The sequence below is a fragment of the Rhincodon typus genome, chromosome 8 (genome assembly GCF_021869965.1).
Source record: "Rhincodon typus isolate 14 chromosome 8, sRhiTyp1.1, whole genome shotgun sequence".
NCBI lineage: Eukaryota > Metazoa > Chordata > Chondrichthyes > Orectolobiformes > Rhincodontidae > Rhincodon > Rhincodon typus.
In genome coordinates, this window is record NC_063339.1 from 14,803,776 (window position 1) to 14,822,856 (window position 19,081).

The 19,081-nt window shown below is 40.5% G+C and overlaps 1 protein-coding gene across 1 annotated transcript in view; it reads left to right on the top strand.

The window, feature by feature from the left end:
- Nucleotides 1-19,081, top strand: part of ylpm1 (YLP motif containing 1) — a 117,766-nt gene that overhangs the window by 12,020 nt on the left and 86,665 nt on the right. Inside the window, exon 2 of the mRNA XM_048599915.1 lies at nt 11,978-12,058. Coding sequence (XP_048455872.1) covers nt 11,978-12,058 — 81 coding nt within the window. The remainder of the gene's footprint in view (nt 1-11,977; nt 12,059-19,081) is intronic.

Here is a 19,081-nt window from a genome sequence, read left to right on the forward strand (position 1 = left end):
TTAAGAAATCAGCTTGAGCCATCGGCTGTAGTTCATTGAATACCATGATCACCTCTGAGTTACAAGGCAGTAGACTCCTATTCTAGTTGAGAGACTTAAGTGTGAAACCTTGGCTGATACTACGGATCAGAGATCTATCTAGTAGCATGTTAAACTGAGGTACTGCCTCAGGTGAAAGATTCCATGACATCATTTGAAGAAGATACTTAGTGGGAATACGCTCAAAATGCTGTTAATGAATAAGCTAAATGTCTGAGGTTCTGGATTGTTCAGGTGGCTGAGCAGATGTTCCGTTCTCTGCACTTGGCTGGAAAATGTTGGTAGTGCATGTGGCTGTAGATGTTGAACTGATTTCTTGTGGTGGGACTAAATATTTATGTGGAGCGCAGGGAAGTCTTATAGATGGTGCAAATGCCAAATGACCTGGCAAAAGCCAGGTGAATATAATTTATATCAGCTCTGAACTCCCAAATGTTCATGACCGTGTTTAGATACATTAATTACTTTTGAAGTTTGAGTTTATTCAGCTGCGATAAATATGTCAACCATGTGCCTAGCCAAGCTGTTACAGTATAGGTATAATATCTGCACTGTAATGTGGAAAATAGCCTGGGTACATCCTGTACACAAAAAGCAGGACAAGTCCTATCCCAGTTTAACTACTGCCCTAACAATCTGCTCTCTATCATCAGTAAAGTAATAAAAGGTACTATCGACAGTGCTGTTAAGTGTCTGGGTTAACAGTCCAGCGATAATACCACTTGGCTATCGCCTCCCGCAGGATTCCTAGCTCAGAGTTAGGGAAACTGCTACGGTGTCATAAGATTCCCCATATTTTTAGTCATTCTGTTCAGAAATGTTCTGACGTGCCTCTGGACCAGGTGTAACTTGAACTGAGGAATTCAGGCTCAGAGGTAGGGTCACTACCAATGTATCCTAGGGGTAACTATTTTGCTTCATCAAGGACCCTCCTCCATCATAGGGTTGAAGGTGGGGATCTTCACTGAAGATTGTACCATGTTCAGAATGATTCATGACTTCTCAGATACTGAAGCAGTTCTGTCCAAAAACAACAAAACCTGGGCAGCATTCATGCTTGGCTTATTGTGTGACATGAGTGTTTTCTTATGTGCCAGACAATGAATTTCTTCAATAAGACAGAATCTAACCATTGCCTCTTAACTTTCAGTGATATTATCATCACTGAATCCCCCACTATCTGCATCATGGGGGTTATCATTGATCAGGAGTTGAACTGGAAAAGCCATATAAAAGCTGTAAGAGCTGTCGGAGACCAGAAATTCTGCGGTAAATGACTCAGTGAATAATTCACCTGACTCCTCAAAAACTGTCCATTTACCATTGTGATAAGTAAATGCTTGATAACTGGCACTGACATAGTGGGCTGAAAGGCCTTTTTCCATGTTGTAAGAACTGTATGACTACAAAATGCTGTAACTCACCAATGCTTCTTCAGCAGTACCTTTTGAACCCATGACCTGTACTGTCTAGAAGGACAAGGACATCGCGTGCATGAGAACGCTACCAAGTTCCCCTCCAAGTCACACTTCTGTCTGGTGGAATGAGCCCTACTCAGAGCCTTAAAGATTTTGAACATCTGACAAATATCTTCTTAATTTTCTTTACTCTAAAGAGAACCATCCCAACATCTCTTGTTTGTCCACCTCCAAGTCTCATAGTCCTCTGGTACCAGTCTAAAAAATCTCCTCCATGCTTTGTCTGAGGCTTTGAAATCCTACTTAAATTGGGATGTCCAGAACTGAACGCACTATTTCAGCTGGACTTGTAAAGGTTGAGCAAAGCTTCCTTCCTGTTGTAATCCAGGCCTTTCTTAACTTGTCCTGTCACTATAAAGACGTGCATCAATGTGCCTTAGGGCTCTCTTCTAGAATTGTACCATTTAGTTTTTACCTACCAAAGTGAATAGTTTCAAACTATGCGCTAAATTTCATCGTCCGCATGTCTGTCCATTTTACCAGGTTTTTTATGGCATCTGAAAACTTTGAAATTATGAGTTGGAAATGTTGCCATGATGTAGGGTAGGCGATGGCCTAGTGGTATTAAGACTAGATTGTTAATCCAGAAATCCAGTTGATGTTCTGGGGACCCGGGTTCAAATCCCACCAACATGGTGGGATACTATGGTAGATAGTGGAATTTGAATTTTTTAAAAAAAGCCTAGAATTAAGAATCTGCTGATCACCATGAAATCATTGCCGATTGTCAGAAAAACATATCTGGTTCACTCATGTCCTTCAGGGGAGGAAATCTGCCACCCTCACCTGGTCTGACCTACATGTGACTCCAGGCCCACAACAATATGCTTGACTCTCAACTGCCTTCTGAAATGGCCTAGCAAGGCACTTGTACCAATCGTTACAAAGACTCAAAGAAATGAAACAGGATGGATCACCTGGCATCGAGGTAGGCACCAGAAAAGACAACGACAGAAACAGCCCCGTCGACCCTGCAGAGTCCTCCTCGGTAACATCTGGGTGTTAGTGCCAAAATTGGGAGAGCTGACTCGCAACAGCCTCGTATAGCCCTACTCCCAGAATCACACCTTACAAACAATGTCCCAGACACCACCATCATCATCCCTGGATATGTCCTGTCTCACCAGCAGGACAGACCCAGCAGAGGTGGCGGCACAGTGGGATACAGTCGGGAGGGTGTTGCTCTGGGATCCTCAACATTGACTCTGGACTCAATGAAGTCTCATGGTTTCAGGTTAAACATGGGTAAGAAAACCTCCTGCTGATTACCACATACCATCCTCCCTCAGCTGATAAATCAGTACTCCTCCATGTTGAACAACACTTAGAGGAAGCACTGAGGATGGCAAGGACATAAAATGTACTCTGGGGAAAGGATTTCAATGTCCACTACCAAGAGTGGCTCGGCAGCAATACTACTGATCAAGTTGTTCGGGTCCTAAAGGACATAGCTGCGAGACTGGGTCTGTGGCAGGTGGTGAGGGAAGCAACAAGAGGGAAAAGCATACTTGACCTCATCCTTACTAATCTGGCAGCTGCAGTTGCATCTGTCCATGACAGTATCGGTAAGAGTGACCATCGCACAGTCCTTGTGGAGACAAAGTCCCGCCTTTACATTGAGCACAGCCTCCATCGTGTTGTGTGGCACTATCACCGTGCTAAATGGGACAGACTTCGCACAGATCTGGCAACTCAAGACTGGGCATCCATGAGGCGCTGTGGGCCATCAACAGCAGCAGAATTCTACTCTAGCACAGTCTGTAACCTCATGGCCCAGCATATCCCCCACTCAACCGTCGCCATCAAGCCAGGGGATCAACCCTGGTTCAATGGAGAACGCAGGAGAGCATGCCAGGAACAGCACCAGGCATACCTGAATATGAGGTACCAACCAGGTGAAGCCACCAAACAGGACTACTTGCACGCCAAACAGCGAAAGCAGCAAGTGATAGGCAGAGCTAAGTGATCCCACAACCAACGGATCAGATCTCAGCTCTGCAGTCTTGCCACATCCAGTCGTGAATGGTAGAGGACAATTAGACAACTCGCTGGAAGAGGCGGTTCCACAAATATCCCCATCCTCAATGATGGAAGAGCCCAGCACATCTGTGCAAAAGCTAAGGCTGAGGTAATCGCAGCAATCTCCAGCCAGAAGCGCCGAGTGGGTGATCCATTTTGGCCTCCTGCAGTGGTCCCCAGCATTACAGATACCAGTCTTCAGCCAATTCCATTCACTCCATTTGATATCAGGAAACAGTTGGAGACACTGGATACTGAAAAGGCTACGGGCCCTGACAACATTCCGGCAATAGTACTGAAGACATGTGCTCCAGAACTTGCTGCTCCCCTAGTCAAGCTGTTCCAGTATAGTTACAACATTGGTACCTACTCGACAATGTGGAAAATTGCCCAAGTATGTCCTGTACGCAAAAAGCAGGACAAATCCAGCCTGGCCAATCACCGGCCCATCAGTCTACTCTCGATCATCAGTAAAGTGATGGAAGGTGTCATCAACAGTGCTGTCAAGCAGCACCTGTTCAGAAATAACCTGCTCAGTGATGCCCAGTTTGTGTTCCGCCAGGACCACTCAGCACCTGATCTCAATACAGCCTTGGTTCAAAATGGATAAAAGAGCTGAATTCTAGAGGTGAGTTGAGAGTGACAGCCCTTGACATCAAGGCTGTATTCGACCGAGTGTGGCATCAAAGAGCCCTAGCAAAACTGGAATCAATGGATATCGGTGGGGGGCAAACTCTCTGGTGGTTGGAGTCATACCTGACACATAGGAAGATGGTCGTGGTTGTTGGTGGTCAATCATCTCAGCTCCAGGACATCTCTGCAGGAGCTCCTCAGGATAGTGTCCTAGGCCCAAACATCTTCAGCTGCTTCATCAATGACCTTCCCTCCATCATAAGGTCAGAAGTTGGGATGTTCACCGATGATTGCACAATGTTCAGCACCATTCGTGACTCCTCGGATACTGAAGCAGTCCATGTTCACATGCAACAAGATATGAACAATATCCAGGCTTGGGCTGACAAGTGACAAGTGATATTTGTGCCACACAAATGCCAAGCTATGACCATCACCAATAAGCGATAATCTAACCACCATCCCATGACATTCAATGGTGTTACCATCTCTGAATCCCCCACTAGTACATCTTGGGGGTTACCATTGACCAGAAACTCAACTGGACTCACCCCATTAACACAGTGGCTACAAGAGCAGGCCAGAAGCTAGGAATACTGCGGCAAGTAACTCATCTCCTGACTCCTCAAAGCCTGTCCGCCATCTACAAGGCACAAGTCAGGAGCGTGATGGAATACTGCCCAGTTGCCTGATGAGTGCAAGCCCCAACAACACTCAAGAAGCTTGACACCATCCAGGACAAAGCAGCTTGCTTGATTGTCACTACATCCACAAGCATTCATTCCCTCCACGACTGATGCTCAGTAGCAGCAGTGTGTACTCTCTACAAAATGCACTGCAGAACTTCACCAAAGATCCTCAGACAGCATCTTCCCAACCCTCGACCACTTCCATCTAGAAGGACAAGGGCATCAGACATATGGGAACACCACCACCTCCAAGCTCCCTTCCATGTCACTCACCATTCTGACTCGGAAATATATCGCTGTTCCTTCGCTGTCGCTCGGTCAAAATCCTGGAATTCCCTCCCTAATAGCATTGTGGGTCAACCTACAGCAGGAGGACTGCAGTGGTTCAAGAAGGCAGCTCACCGCCACCTTCTCAAGGGCAGCTAAGGATGGGCAAGAAATGCTGGCCAGCCAGCGATGCCCACATCCCACAAATGAGTAGAAAAAAATATGAGAATTGGAATTGGAACAGTATATGGATTAGGTATTTGAAGGTTTGATGAAAGCGAAGTAGCTATGGTTGGGAGCTACTAGGGTTTTTTAACATTCATTTATGGGATGTGAACATTGCTAGCAAGGTTAGCATTTATTACCCAAGAACTATTTACCCGTGAGACAGTGATATGCCATTTGGAGTTAAGGATTATTGTTGAGATTGAGTGTTAGCCCATCCTGTAAAATCTGCAACATTTTAGACACCAAAGTCAACAGTAACTGCTTAGAAATGGCTGATGATAATTCTTCTTAATACTGTTAACTTTAAAATAACACTTTGAAAATCATAGAATAAAGTTATTGTTAATCTTTGTGATAGGTTTCTTGACTTGTATCTCCCTCTACAATGAGAGATATTAAATGTGGCAAGTGGAGGAGGTTTCTGTCTGGCTCACTTGAAGTTTGTTCTTTTTACTTCTGATAGTCAAATGCAGATTACTTGTTACACTTACAGTTATTGCAATTATTATTTTTGTGCAGGCATAAAATGCATCAACTCAGTTGTCTGACCTGGTTAATATCAACTTTTATTAGCACTTTTATTAGCTTTAAAAAAATGCATCTGCCTTCTCAGATTCCACAATTTAGGGGAGCATGAAATTCATAGAATCACAGAATACAGCACAGTACAGGATGAAGCCTGTCAGCCTATTATTCTTGTTCTTTGAAAAATTATTCAAACAGTCCCAACACACTGTAAAATACTCTTCCCATAGGCCCACATTTTTCAAGTATGTAATTCTCCATGACATTTTACTACAAAATCTGCTTCCACTACCTTTTCATGCAGTTCATTCTAGATTGCCATAACATGACAGTGCATTTTTTTTCATCTTCTAGCATCTCTATTTATTTTGCAATTAACCTTGATAACGTATCCTCTTGTTATTAATCTTCTGCAATGAGACAATTTCTTTTTGCTCCATTAAAACCCTTAATAGTTTGAATAACTTTCTCAATCTCCTATTTACCTTCTCGGTTGTAAGCAAGACAAACTCTAGTTTATTTCATCTCTCCAAGGAAGTGTGAAGTCTTTCACATTATGAATTTATGAGAATTGTACCAATGCACCAAGGTCTTGAAATCCTCGTGGTATGGTGGTGGAAATGGAGGGCTTGAGATATAAAAATAGACTGGAAAGGCTGGGACATTTTTCACTGGAGCGTCGGAGGTTGAGGGGTGAGCTTATAGAGGTTTATAGAATCATGAAGGGCATAGATAATGTGCATGACAAGGGTCTTTTCCCTAGGGTGGGGGAGTTCAAAACTAGGGTCATATTTTTAACGTGAGGTGGGAAAGATTTAAAAAGGATACAAGGGGCAACTTTTTTAACTCAGAGTGGTTGATGTGTGGGATGAACTGCCAGAGAAAGTGGTAAATGCAGTTACATCATTTAAAAGACATTTGGATAAGTTCATAAATAAGAAAGGTATGGAGGGATATAGTCCAAGTGCAGGAAGGTGGGGCTAGTTTAGTTTGGGAACATAGTTGGCGCGGACTGGTTGGACTGAAGGGTCTATTTCCATGCTATATGACTGTATGAGCACACTTTGGGAAAAGCCTTCCAGGCTCTTTTTTTTTGTATGTAGTTTCTGGCATCATCTGGGTATCCTTGATTTGTGATATTGTCTTGAACTCTCAACAGCTTGAATTTACATATCAGTGTCAATGTACCTAAACGTTCTATGGTTCTTCTCAGGAGCATTATCAACACAATTATGTGTTTTGGCATTAAAGATTATGTTGAACCAAATGGTAGGTTTCAAACAGTGTATTAAAGGCGGAAGAGAAATGGAGAAGCTCAGGAAGGGAATCCTGGAGCTTAATTCAACTGAACGTACTGACACTAGGGATCATAGTGGGGATTATTAAGAGGCCTTAATGGGGGAGCTGTAGATATCTTGCAGGATTGTAGAACTGGAGTAAGTTGCAGAAATACAGACAGTGAGACAATGAAAGGCATTTGAATACAAGAGTGAGAGTTTTAAAATCAAGACATTGCTCATTTGGGAGCCAGTGTAGGTCAGACAGGTGAACTGGCCTGATTGTCGGTTAACGTGTGTAGTAGGGTTTTGGATGAACCTAGATTTATGGAGGGTTAAAAAGTGGGAGGGACAGAAAGGTCTGCATTCGAAGTGTCAAGTCTCGAGGAAACAAAGGCTTGGATGAGAGTTTTAGCAGTTTACTGAGGCTGGGGCAGAAGCTGCGTAATATGTTTTACTATGATTCAGGTGCTATTTACAAAGTACAGAAACTATAGCGTGACTCCATATCACGCAAGAAACTCACTGGATTATTCTACAATTTATATTTATTTGCAATCATTTATATTCAAAACCTATTTTTGGAAGTTTCACTGCACTGATAAGTCTTCTGGCACTAAAAGCTGTATGTAAAACTGATACTTTTCAGTTGACAGATAGCAGCCAGAAACACACTCAGAGAAGCATTTGTAGCCTTTGCCACCAGGTGACAGTATAGTGCTCACCTTTGCCTGGAATGCAATGATCTCATTAATTTTCTTGTTAAAGTTGCCATATTGAGACAACTTTTCTTGTTAAATTATCACAGTGACATTTCCCAGAGCCCATCACAGGCATGTTATTGAACAATATTTGACACTGAACCATGTAGAAGTTGACAAAATGTTTGGGCAAAAAGGAAAGTAATTCCAGAGATTAAAGCTTTGGCAGCTAAAGATATGGTTGACAATGGTGAGATTAAAAAAATGTCAGGATTGTACAAGAGTCCAGAATTCAATGAGTAAAGAAGTCTCAAGAGGGTTTATGGAAGACCATTAAAGCATTTGAAAATAAGGCTAGGAATTTTAATATTGAAGCGTAGCTGTACCAGGAGCCAGTTTAGCTTGGTGAGCAGTGCAGTTTTCACCAAGTCACTGGCCATTGCTGACATTTGTAAAATGTTGGATCCTATCATCCTGACCAATATTATTTTCCCAACTGACATTACGCTAGAGAAACAATACAATTATGTTATCTCACGGCTGTTCGTGAGACCTTCCAGTTTCTATATTAACAGCACTGTGAAAGATGCCGTTCTTCCTTTGTGAACTGCTGAGTTGGAAATAAAATAACATTATCTAGAATGTAGAATACTTTACCCAATTTTGAAAAGTTCTTTGAATTTTATTGTATTTTGTGTTTCTCCTGTGTTTCGGAATAACATCCCTCTGAAATATTTTAAAAGGGGCATTCCAAGATCATTCAAATCTTGAGCAGAATGAATCGCAAACCGAAGTCAGTAGAAATCAGTGAGAAAGCTATTTGGAGTTATAGCTAGCACAAAGGAGGATAGTTGTGATTGTTAGAGGTCAATCGTCTCACTTCAGGACATCACTGCAGGAAGTCCTCAGGGTAACATCCTATGCTCCACTATCTTCATCTGCTTGAATCAATGGCCTTCCCACAATGGAAAACATTCCCTAGTAATTGCATCACGTTCAGGACTATTTGACAGACTCCTTAGAGACAGTGTCTAGGCTTGGGTGGATTATGTTGCAAAAATCATTGTGCCATACAACTGCCAGTCAATGACTGACTGTCTCTAGCAAGAGAGAATCTGACCCAAATATTCTGTAGTCTCAAAATGACTGAATCTGTACTATATACACTCTGGGGTTTAACAACAATGAGAAACTAAAAGGGACCAACTATACAAATACTGTGTCTGAAAAAAGAGATCAGAGGCTAGGAATTCTGTGGTGAGTAACTCACCACCTGACTCCCCAAAGCTTGCCCACCCTGTGCAAGACATAAGTCAGGGTTGTGATGGAATACTTTTCAGTTGCTTGAATGAGTACGGGTCCAATAACAATCATTGCTTGATGATCTGGGAAAAAAAGCAGCTCATTTGATTGGCATCCATCCATGACTTTCAACACTCACATGTTTCACTGAGGCACAGTGGTAGCAGCATGTACCATTTACAAATGCACTGCACCAACTTACTAAGGCCCCCTTATCAGCACCTTCCAAAAACCACAATCTCTACCACAGTTGCAGGTGCAGCATCAGCTGCAAATTCCCCTTCAAGCTAAGTGTCATCCTGACTTTGAACTGTTGCTGCATCAAAATCCTGGAAGTCCCTTAACGGCATTCATTATCTCTTGCTCTTTTGCATGTTCCCCCCAATCTCTATCCTCTCCCTCTCTGTCTGTCTGCCTCCACCACTTCCTCCCACCCCCTGAAAAAAAAAGGACTGCAGTCTTTCCAGAGAGTAGGGATGGACAATAAAATCTGGTTCAGCCAGCGATGTCTAGAGCCTGTGGACAATTTTCTTTAAAAGTTAAGATGGGGGTAAAACATGGCCAGGGCAACACAGAACAGTTAGATTAACATTCGTGGTCGGAAAAATAATGAACTGGAGAGAATAGAAGAACATCAATGAAGCAAAAGCATGGATTGTCACAGGGAAGTTTTGCTTAACCAGCCTTATTTAATTTTTTGAGGACGTGAAGGAGAAAGTCAAGATTGGTTGTATTACAGGTAAGCAAAATCAAACTAAACACCGGACTTTATTTCTAGAGGGATAGAATTGAAAACTAGGGAAGCTAACCTCATTTAGACCAAGTACTGTGACATGATCTGGTCTAATAATTATAAAAATTATATTGACTCATTGAAGATGGTGTTGAGAAGGTTAACAGGGAGATTTGAAAGTTGAGTCTCTTGTTTTGGACAAAAGAAGACTGAGGGGTGACCTGTATAGATATTTAAAATTAAAGTTTTGGTTGGATGAATAGAAAGAGAATGTATCTTCTTGTAAGGAAAAGCATAAGATAGAAGAACTTCAATAAGATAGTCACCGGGAAATTCCAATTCAGAATTCAGAAAAAAATGACTTCACCCAAAGAATGGCAAGTATCTGGAACTCAGGTTATCGATTTAGATGTGTTAGATTTAAATTAGTTTAGAGGAAGCTGTAAAGGTAGTTTTGTCTTCGGTGTTTATGATGGAATTACAGTTACAGCTCTTTAAGGATCATGATTTCAGATTTGAAACATTGTATAGGTTATGGCATTGCAGGTAATTTGTTGGTGAGAAACTTTTATGTAGGTTTTGGGCAATGTTGGTAATGCTTTTTCCCTATTCCTTGTTTTACGAAAATGCAATACCTTGCATTTATTCAAATTAAACTCCGTTTGCCACTCCTCAGCCCATTGGCCCAATTGATCAAGATCCCTTTGTAATAACCTTCTTCACTGTTATACCACTAATTTTGGTGTCATCTGCAAACTTCTTAACCATGCTTCATAAATTCTCATCCAAATCCTTTGTATAAATGACAAACAACAGTGGACCTAGCACCCATCCCTGAGGAACACCACTGGTCACAGGCCTCCTGGTGGAAAAACAACCCTTCACCACCACCTTCCGTTTCCCGCCTTCAAGCCAATTTTGTATCCTGTTGGCAAGCTCTCCTTGAATCCCATGTGATCTAACTTTACTAATTAGTCTAGCATGTGGAACCTTGTCAAAGGCAATACAAAAGTCCATGTAGACAATGTCTGCCGCTCTGCCTTCGTCAATCTTTTTGGTTATGTCCTCAATAAACTCAATCAAGTTTGTGAGACAAGATTTCCCATGCACAAAGCCATGCTGACTATCCCTAATCTGTCCTTGCCTTTCCAAATGCATATAAATCCTGTCTCTCAGAATCTGCCCAACAACTTACCCACCACTGATGTCAGACTCACAGGTCTGTAGTTCCTAGACTTCTCCTTACAGCCTTTCTTAAACAAAGGCACAACATTAGCCACCCTCCAGTCCTCCATCACCTCACCCATGTTTGTAGATGATAGAAATATCTCTACTAGGAACCCTGCAATTTCTTCCTTAACTTCCCACCATGTCCTGGGATACACTTGATGAGGTCTCCGAGATTTTATCCACCTTTATGTTTTTAAGACTTCCTCTCCTGTAATGTGGACTGTTTTCAAAACAGGAGTATTTATTTCCCTGAGTTCCCAAGCCTCCATTTCTTTCTACACAGTAAAAACTGATGCAATGTATTCGTTTAGTATCTCTCTCAGCTCCTGTAGTTCCACACATAGATCATCTTGTTGATCTTTAAGGGGCCCTATTCTCACCCTATTTGCTGTTTTGCACTTAATGTAACTGAACAATCTCTTTGGATCATCCTTAACCTTATCTACGAAGGCTATCTCATATCCCCTTTTTGCTCTCCTGATTTCCCACTTCAGAATGCCTTTACACCCCTCAAATAATAGGAATGTATTTCTTTCTTCTAGACAATAAGGCAAGTATTGATGAACCCCAACCATGTAGTATGTATTATGTATAGCTCCCACAAATGGAGATGATATATCAAATGCCTTTTATATCTCCTAGTTTTTAAAATCTTCTGTCTTCCTAAAATAATAGAGTAATTGTGGTTTTATTGTAATTGAACATGAAGTAATACTGTTTTAACATTTTCCTGTTTCTGTGCTAAGAAACATTTAACTCTGAGCATTTAATTGCTTTCAGAACACCTATTTAAGGTACAGTAATGAAAAAAAGCATACAGTATTTGTGTACATTCTTAGTTTCTTGTGCATTTCAGTCAGCAACAGTGAGTACTGTGACAACACCTGGTGACAAGAAGTCCAATGATTTTTCCAAAGCGATAAACGGCTCCTATCAGGTAAGTGCAAGACAACATGTTATAAATTGTGTAGATAAGTGTTGTCAAATAGAAAATGTGGACTAATTGCTAGTGTGAATTTGTTGACACAATTTTAACGAGTATTCATTTACTGTCTCCTGACTGATAATTTCCTTGCCAAATACCTACTGCCATTCAGTGAAGGAGGAAGTAAAATACAGAAATCAAAAGAAAGCTAGCTTTTTGCTTTTCACCTTAAATATTTTACTAGTAATGCACAAAAAGGTTTAAGTTTATTTGCTATTCTCATCAAAACTGTCCATGTATTATTTTTGTTTACTAACTGGAAGTTTAATTTGTCACAGCTTGTGGCTAGAGGCTAATGTATTGAACAACACACGTGTTGATAAAGTATACATAAGTTAGCACTCCAAACCAGATGTTGAAGCAGGTACTCCATTTTATGATGCAACAATATATTTTAAGTACTTGTGAATATTTGTACAAAGCTCAAATGTTGACAAAAGTGCAGCTATTACAAGTTCACCATTGCAGGACCAGGAAGGTTGAGGAGCAGGAATAAAAAAATGTGGAAATACCTGTTCTAGATTACTAGCATCCCAACTTTTCTTGTCCAGCCTTTTGTGTTGATATTTTGGATATTCAGCATTTGCTGTATTTTCTTTTTGTGTGAAGTTGTGGAATGGAACTAACTACATTCAAAGATAAATATTAAAGCTTTTTATATTTGATTCAGTAACATATATTAACTTCTAGCTAAAACCAAGAACAACACACGGCAAATCTTATTCATTTAATTTTTTTATTCAAAGACACAACAGACAACCCAGCTCTGATGGGACCAGAGACTGTTTTTAATGTGAAATTGTGAATAATGAGGTGTAGGTCCCACTCCAAATGATTGAGCGCATAACTTAATTGACACTTTAGTTCTGACTGAGTGTTGCACTGTTCAACATGTTGATTTTTATTGAGAGGTGCAATCAGTGCCCTGTCCAGTTCCTCAGGTGGATCTAAAAGATTCCATGGTTCTTTACAATGAGAAGGAACATTCTGTCTGTGTCTTGGCGAGCGTTTATCCTTTAACCACCATAACTGAAAAAATTCTCTGGTCAGTTCTCTCTGCAGTATTTGTTGAACCTTGTCTGTTCTAAAAGGCACAATGTAAAAACAAAGTCCCTTGAGCGCTGACTCCTGAATGTTAGAGATCCTTTTTTATACGACTTAGAAACATTATCATGTCATATGGTTGACTTTTCATTGAACCCAAAGTAGAGCTGAAGTTGAGCAAAAAGATATAATTTACATTGTCACAACTTCAGAAATAACAATTTGAAAATTTAGAGTCCTGTTAATACAATGTATTTTTTTTTTTGAAGATTTACTTTTTGTTTCATAAGTGTTCTCAAACGAGGTCATTCCAGATTTACTTTTCTTCAAATATGACACACTAATAGATTGTTGGACAAATAAGTGCACTTACTCGGAAACTGTTTAGTCAAAGAACAGCTCCAGATTGTCTAGGTCAATGCTATTATTCAAAGACCAACTGTAGTGAAGTTTCTTCATGTGTTGAAGAAGTTTACTGTGTGAAATAAGAATAAGCACTATACTAACTTGGGTAGAAGCAGATCGGTGTTATTAGCACTAAGAACCATAAATATGCCTGTTTATGTAACTATATGCTCTTTCTTGTGCCGTGAAAAATGAAATTTTTCTTGTACATTATATTGTGAGTATTCAGCAACATTTCAAAAACAGAACCAAGTTACGAGGAGAGATGGGGTATTAGTGATTTATTACAGACATGTATTCCTGACCAAGTAATGTACTATGGTAACTGGATTATTGGACTAATCCAGAGAAGACATAAAATCTAATTATGGCTGTTTGTGAATTTCATATAAGTATGTTAAACTGGAATAAAAGGCTGGTATCAACAAAAAATGAATATAAAACTGGCTGATTGCCATTCAAATCCATCTGGCTAATTTACATCCACACAAAGGAAACCAACCGTCCTTACCGGGTTTGGCTTATGACTGACACCAAAGTGGTTCTGCTCTTATGGTATAACAAGGCACTTAGCTGCTGCAAGAAAGAAAAGAAAAATCACCATGCTTCAAATTAAGTATCAGCCTTGGGCACGGTAAAGTGCACACAGTTTCATTTAACCCTGCAAAGCCTTCCCAGCTAATGTGGGGCAGTGCAAAAATTGGGGTAATTGTCATGCAGACTAAACAAGTAAAATCCTGGTGTGACTGCTTAGTTATATCCAACGAACAACAATTTAGACTCCTCTGTCACCATTACGATGGATTCCTTTTTTGACTTAGTGCTGCAGGAGCCAGCAGTTGGTGAGCATTGTAGAATTTAGGGATGCAGATAATTCCCAAGGTGATATATTTGACTGGTCCAAAATATTAGTTACTTTCAAATCTGGCTAAAAATAGGAGCAGCACCTATTGCAAGGTTCTCTGTTGGTCACTGGATACTTAGAGAAAGGCTCACTGGCTAGGCAAGGCTGCGCTTCCAAAGGCAACCAAATTACTTGGGTTCTGTTTAGTTGGGGCTTGGGGAAGTCCTTGAGCAGTTGAATAGCCCTATGCCCTGAGGGCTGAGGGCATCCTAGGAGCTATGAAGGTCTTGAAAGAACAAAAACAAAGTTGCTGGAAAAGCTCAGCAGGTCTGGCAGCATCTGTGGAGGAGAAAACAGAGTTAACGTTTCGGGTCCGGTGACCCTTCCTCAGAACTTCCTCAGCAGGTCATGAAAGAAGCTGCTGCACAATTAAATGTTCAGTGCAGCGGAGCGTGGTGTTTAAATACCTACAGATAATGCTTTTTATGCAGTTCAGCAAGATTAAAAAATAAAAGGTCAGTAAAAATGCCAGTATTGACTGGGTGAGGCTTGAAAATATGGACCTATGCTTTTGATTAGCTGCTGGCGTGCAGAATCTAGGAATCTAGCAGCACATAATCCCAGGATGGGAAAGTGGATTAGCAGAACTTGGATCAATCATTGAGACACTCCATGACACATGATAAGTGGTAACCCACATTGTCATTAATTCCAGGGAGGATTGCTGAGAAATCCATGGGATCTATTTGATTGAATTTACCAATCTATTCTTACCCATATTTTCTTCAAGTTAGGATGTTTGAGTATGTCACGTGTATCTTTACATGAACTAAACCATTTTTTATCAATAATCTTTGCTAACTTGAGTAAGTTTTAGTTGTAATAAGTTTGTTATTTGTTGTCAAATGAACTCTGGATGAATTGTTTCTAAAACCAAATCAATTATAGAATTGATCATATCAACACGAGTTAAAATAAAAATTTATAGCAAATGGAGCAGTAGAACTAGAAAGGGATTTGTGCATTCCTTCAACCTCAGTTGTAACACTTTCCATAGATATATAGCTCGTCAGAACAGAAGGACAGACCAGTATAGGTTGCAGTTTATTGTTTATATGTGGGTTGAAATGGTCCTGCTCCAGATCCCATCAAATTGAAGGAATAAGCTCAAATGTAGACAAGAAAACCTGGTGGTTGCCAGCTCTCAAATGCTGAATAATTACTCAGGAGCGTAGGAGCAAGCCACTTGGCCTTTTGAGGCTGTTCCATCATTTGATAAGATAATTTCTTCACAGATGCTGCCAGATCTGCTCAGCTTTTGCAGCAACTTCTGTTTTGTTTATGGTTTATCCGGTTATGTTCTCCATTTTTTGTCTGTACACTAGAACCTTTGTCATCTTGTCTTTTAAATAATCTAATCCAATTTAGCCTCGAGACTCAGTCTTCAATACTTTCTGGAAAGGAAGTTTCATCAACTAACAACCCTGTCTGTATATGTATGAGACAGAGAAAGAAAAAAGGTTCCTCAGCACTGTTTTAAAAGGCACATCTTTTATTGTTAACCTATGAACCCTAGTTTTAATTTCTTCCATAAGAGGAAATACCTTCCTGGTATCTATCCTATCCAGTGTCCTCAAAACCTTGTGTTTCTAGAAGATTGTTTTGAACTTTTGAAGTTCTGAGTAGAAAGATTCCATATGTACTCTGGATTGGAGACTTGAATCAAGGGGGCTTGGGAGTAGTGCTATTGATTGACCTCTGAAGACTAGGTGTCATACTGGGTCTGCAGTGTGAACACAAACAAGAAAATAATTAACTCACCAATTTGCCTTTCACACATGCAGCATATTCCTTGAGACAAAACCAAGTCTTCACACTCAGATCACCCTCTTACATGTTTTTTGGCATTACCACTGTTCTAAGTAGAATTGACAATAGCAACTTAAAATTGGACATCGATGGAATGCTGTGGTCTGTCAGTGGGAATCTGTTTCACCAACATGTGTAACTTGATGGCCTAGTATATTCATCACTTCTTCAATACCATTAAACCAGATGACCAACCATTGTTCGATAATTGCTTAACGGCAGGAGACAGAGTAATGGTGGAGGGTTGCTTTTCAGACTTGAGGCCTGTCACCAGTGGTGTTCCGCAGAGATCGGTTCTGGGTCCTCTTTTGTTTGTCATTTATATAAATGATTTAGATGAGAATATAGAAGACATGGTTAGTAAGTTTGCGAATGACACCAAAATTGGTGGCATTGTAGATGTTGAAGTAGGTTTTCTAAGATTACAACGGGATCTTGATCAAATGGGTTAATGGGCTGAAAAATGGCAAATGGAGTTCAATCTGATAAATACAAGGTATTGCATTTTGGTGCAACAAACAAGGGTAGGGCTTATACAATTAATGGTAGGGCCTTGGATGGTGTTATAGAACGGAGGGACCTAGGCGTGCAGGTACATAATTCTTTAAAGTTTGGCATCACATATAAAAAGGCACTTGGCATGCTTGCCTTCGTTGCTCAGTCCTTTGAGTATAGGATTTGGGATGTTATGTTGAAGTTGTACAGGACATTGGTGAGGCCTCTCCTGGAATACTATGTCCAGTTCTGGTTGCCCAGTTATAGGAAGGATATTATAAAGCTGGAGAGGGTTCAGAAGTGATTTACCAGGATGTTGCTGGGTATGGAAAATTAAAGATGTAAGGATAGACAGGGACTTTTTTCATTGGAGCGTAGGAGGTTGAGAGGTGAACTGATAGAAGTTTTTTAAAGTAATGAGAGTTATAGATAGAGTTGATGGTATTTGTCTGTTCCCTAAGATGAGGAATTTCAAGACTAAGGGGCACATTTTTAAGGTGAGAGGAGGGAGATTTTTTTACACAGAGGGTAGTTCGCATGTGGAATGAACTTCCTGATGAAGTGGTGGATGTGAGTACACTTACAAGGTTTAAAAGACATTTGGATGGATATATGAATAGGAAAGGTTTGGAGGGATAGGGGCCAGGAACAGACAGGTAAGACTAGTTTATTTTGGGATTATGTTTGGCACGGACTGGTTGGACCAAAGGGTCTGTTTCCGTACTGTGTATACCTGTAAATGAGGTTTGTAAATATGCTTGAAGAATAGCACAGGGCTATATTAACACCAAGTAACAAGCTGCATGGAGTAGAGAAAAGTGATCCCATAACCAAAAGAGGACATAACCAATCTCACCTGTTACCATTCTATCAATCTACAGTAAATGATAAGTAAAATAAAGGAAGCAATGATCAACAGTTTCTTTCAAATGTTATTTACTCACCAAAGATCTGTTTGCTATTGCTCAATTTCTGGTCTGTCAGGGTCACTGTATTCTGGATTTCACAAGAACTGATCCGAATGTGGACAAGACAGTCAAAAGGCAAAAGTGACTACCTAGACATGCAACTGCATGTGATACTAAGTTAACTTCGTAATACTTAAATAAGTGAGAAGGAGGCTAAACACCAGCGTATGAATTCATACTCAGCGCAAAGAAAAGTTTGTTACAGATCAATCACGTCTGCCCAGGACATTGCTCTGGGTATCTGTCCAGTGTCCTTGGCACAAGTATTAACAGCTGCTTCCTTGGTATCTTCACTGTAACTCACTGTCAGAAGTGGACATGCTTGCCAATGATGGCACAGAGTTCAATTCCATTCACTGTTCCTCAGATAACAATGTAGTCCAGGTCCCTATCCAACGTGACCATCATCCAGGCTTGGACTGATAAGTGGGAGGTACTTTCAGTCCATCTGTGACTCTTTACATCTTGACTTGTTTGGGGATAGGCTGTTCACTAGTATCCATTACAGACCTTCCAACTATTTTATCCGCTCGCGGGATGTGTGATTTCTCGTTGCACAGCATTTGTTGTCTGTCACTAGTTGCTGTTGAGAAGATGATGATGAGCTACAATGTCTTTAGGGATGGAATTCCTGGATTTTAACCCAGTGACCGTGAATGAAGGGCATTATAATTCCAAGTCAGGGCGGTGAATGTCATGGAGGGAAACTTGTGCATGATGGTTCTGTGTTAAGGCCTCAGTTATTCACATTATTTATTAGCGACTTGAATAATGATGTACAAAGTCATGTATTCAAATTTTTTGATGACATAAGATGAGGTGGCATTGTAGACAGTGTAGGTGATAGCATAAAATTACAAAGAAATATTAATAGACTGAGTGAATGGGCAAAACCATGTTAGATGGAATTCAGTGTAAGCAAGTATAAGGTTATTCATTTTGGCCCAAAAAGGATAGATAAGGGTACTTTCTAGATGGTGTGAAGTTAAATACAGTGAATGTCCAAAGAGACTTCAGGTTCAGATGCATAATCTTTAAAATGTCGTAAAGAAAATAATCAAGAAAGCTAATGGAGTGCTGGCCTTTATATCTAGACAACTGGAGTACAAGGATGCAGAAGTTATATCACATGCTAGTTGAACCCCATTTGGAATACTGTGAGCAGATCTGGGCACTACACCTTAAGAAAGATACAGTGACCTTAGAGGGAGTACACCATAGTTTTACAAGAATAATGCCTGGACTTCAGGGGTTAAGTTATGAGAAGAGATTACACACGTTAGAGATAACAAGGTGTAGAGCTGGATGAACACAGCAGGCCAAGCAGCATCATAGGAGCAGGAAGGCTGA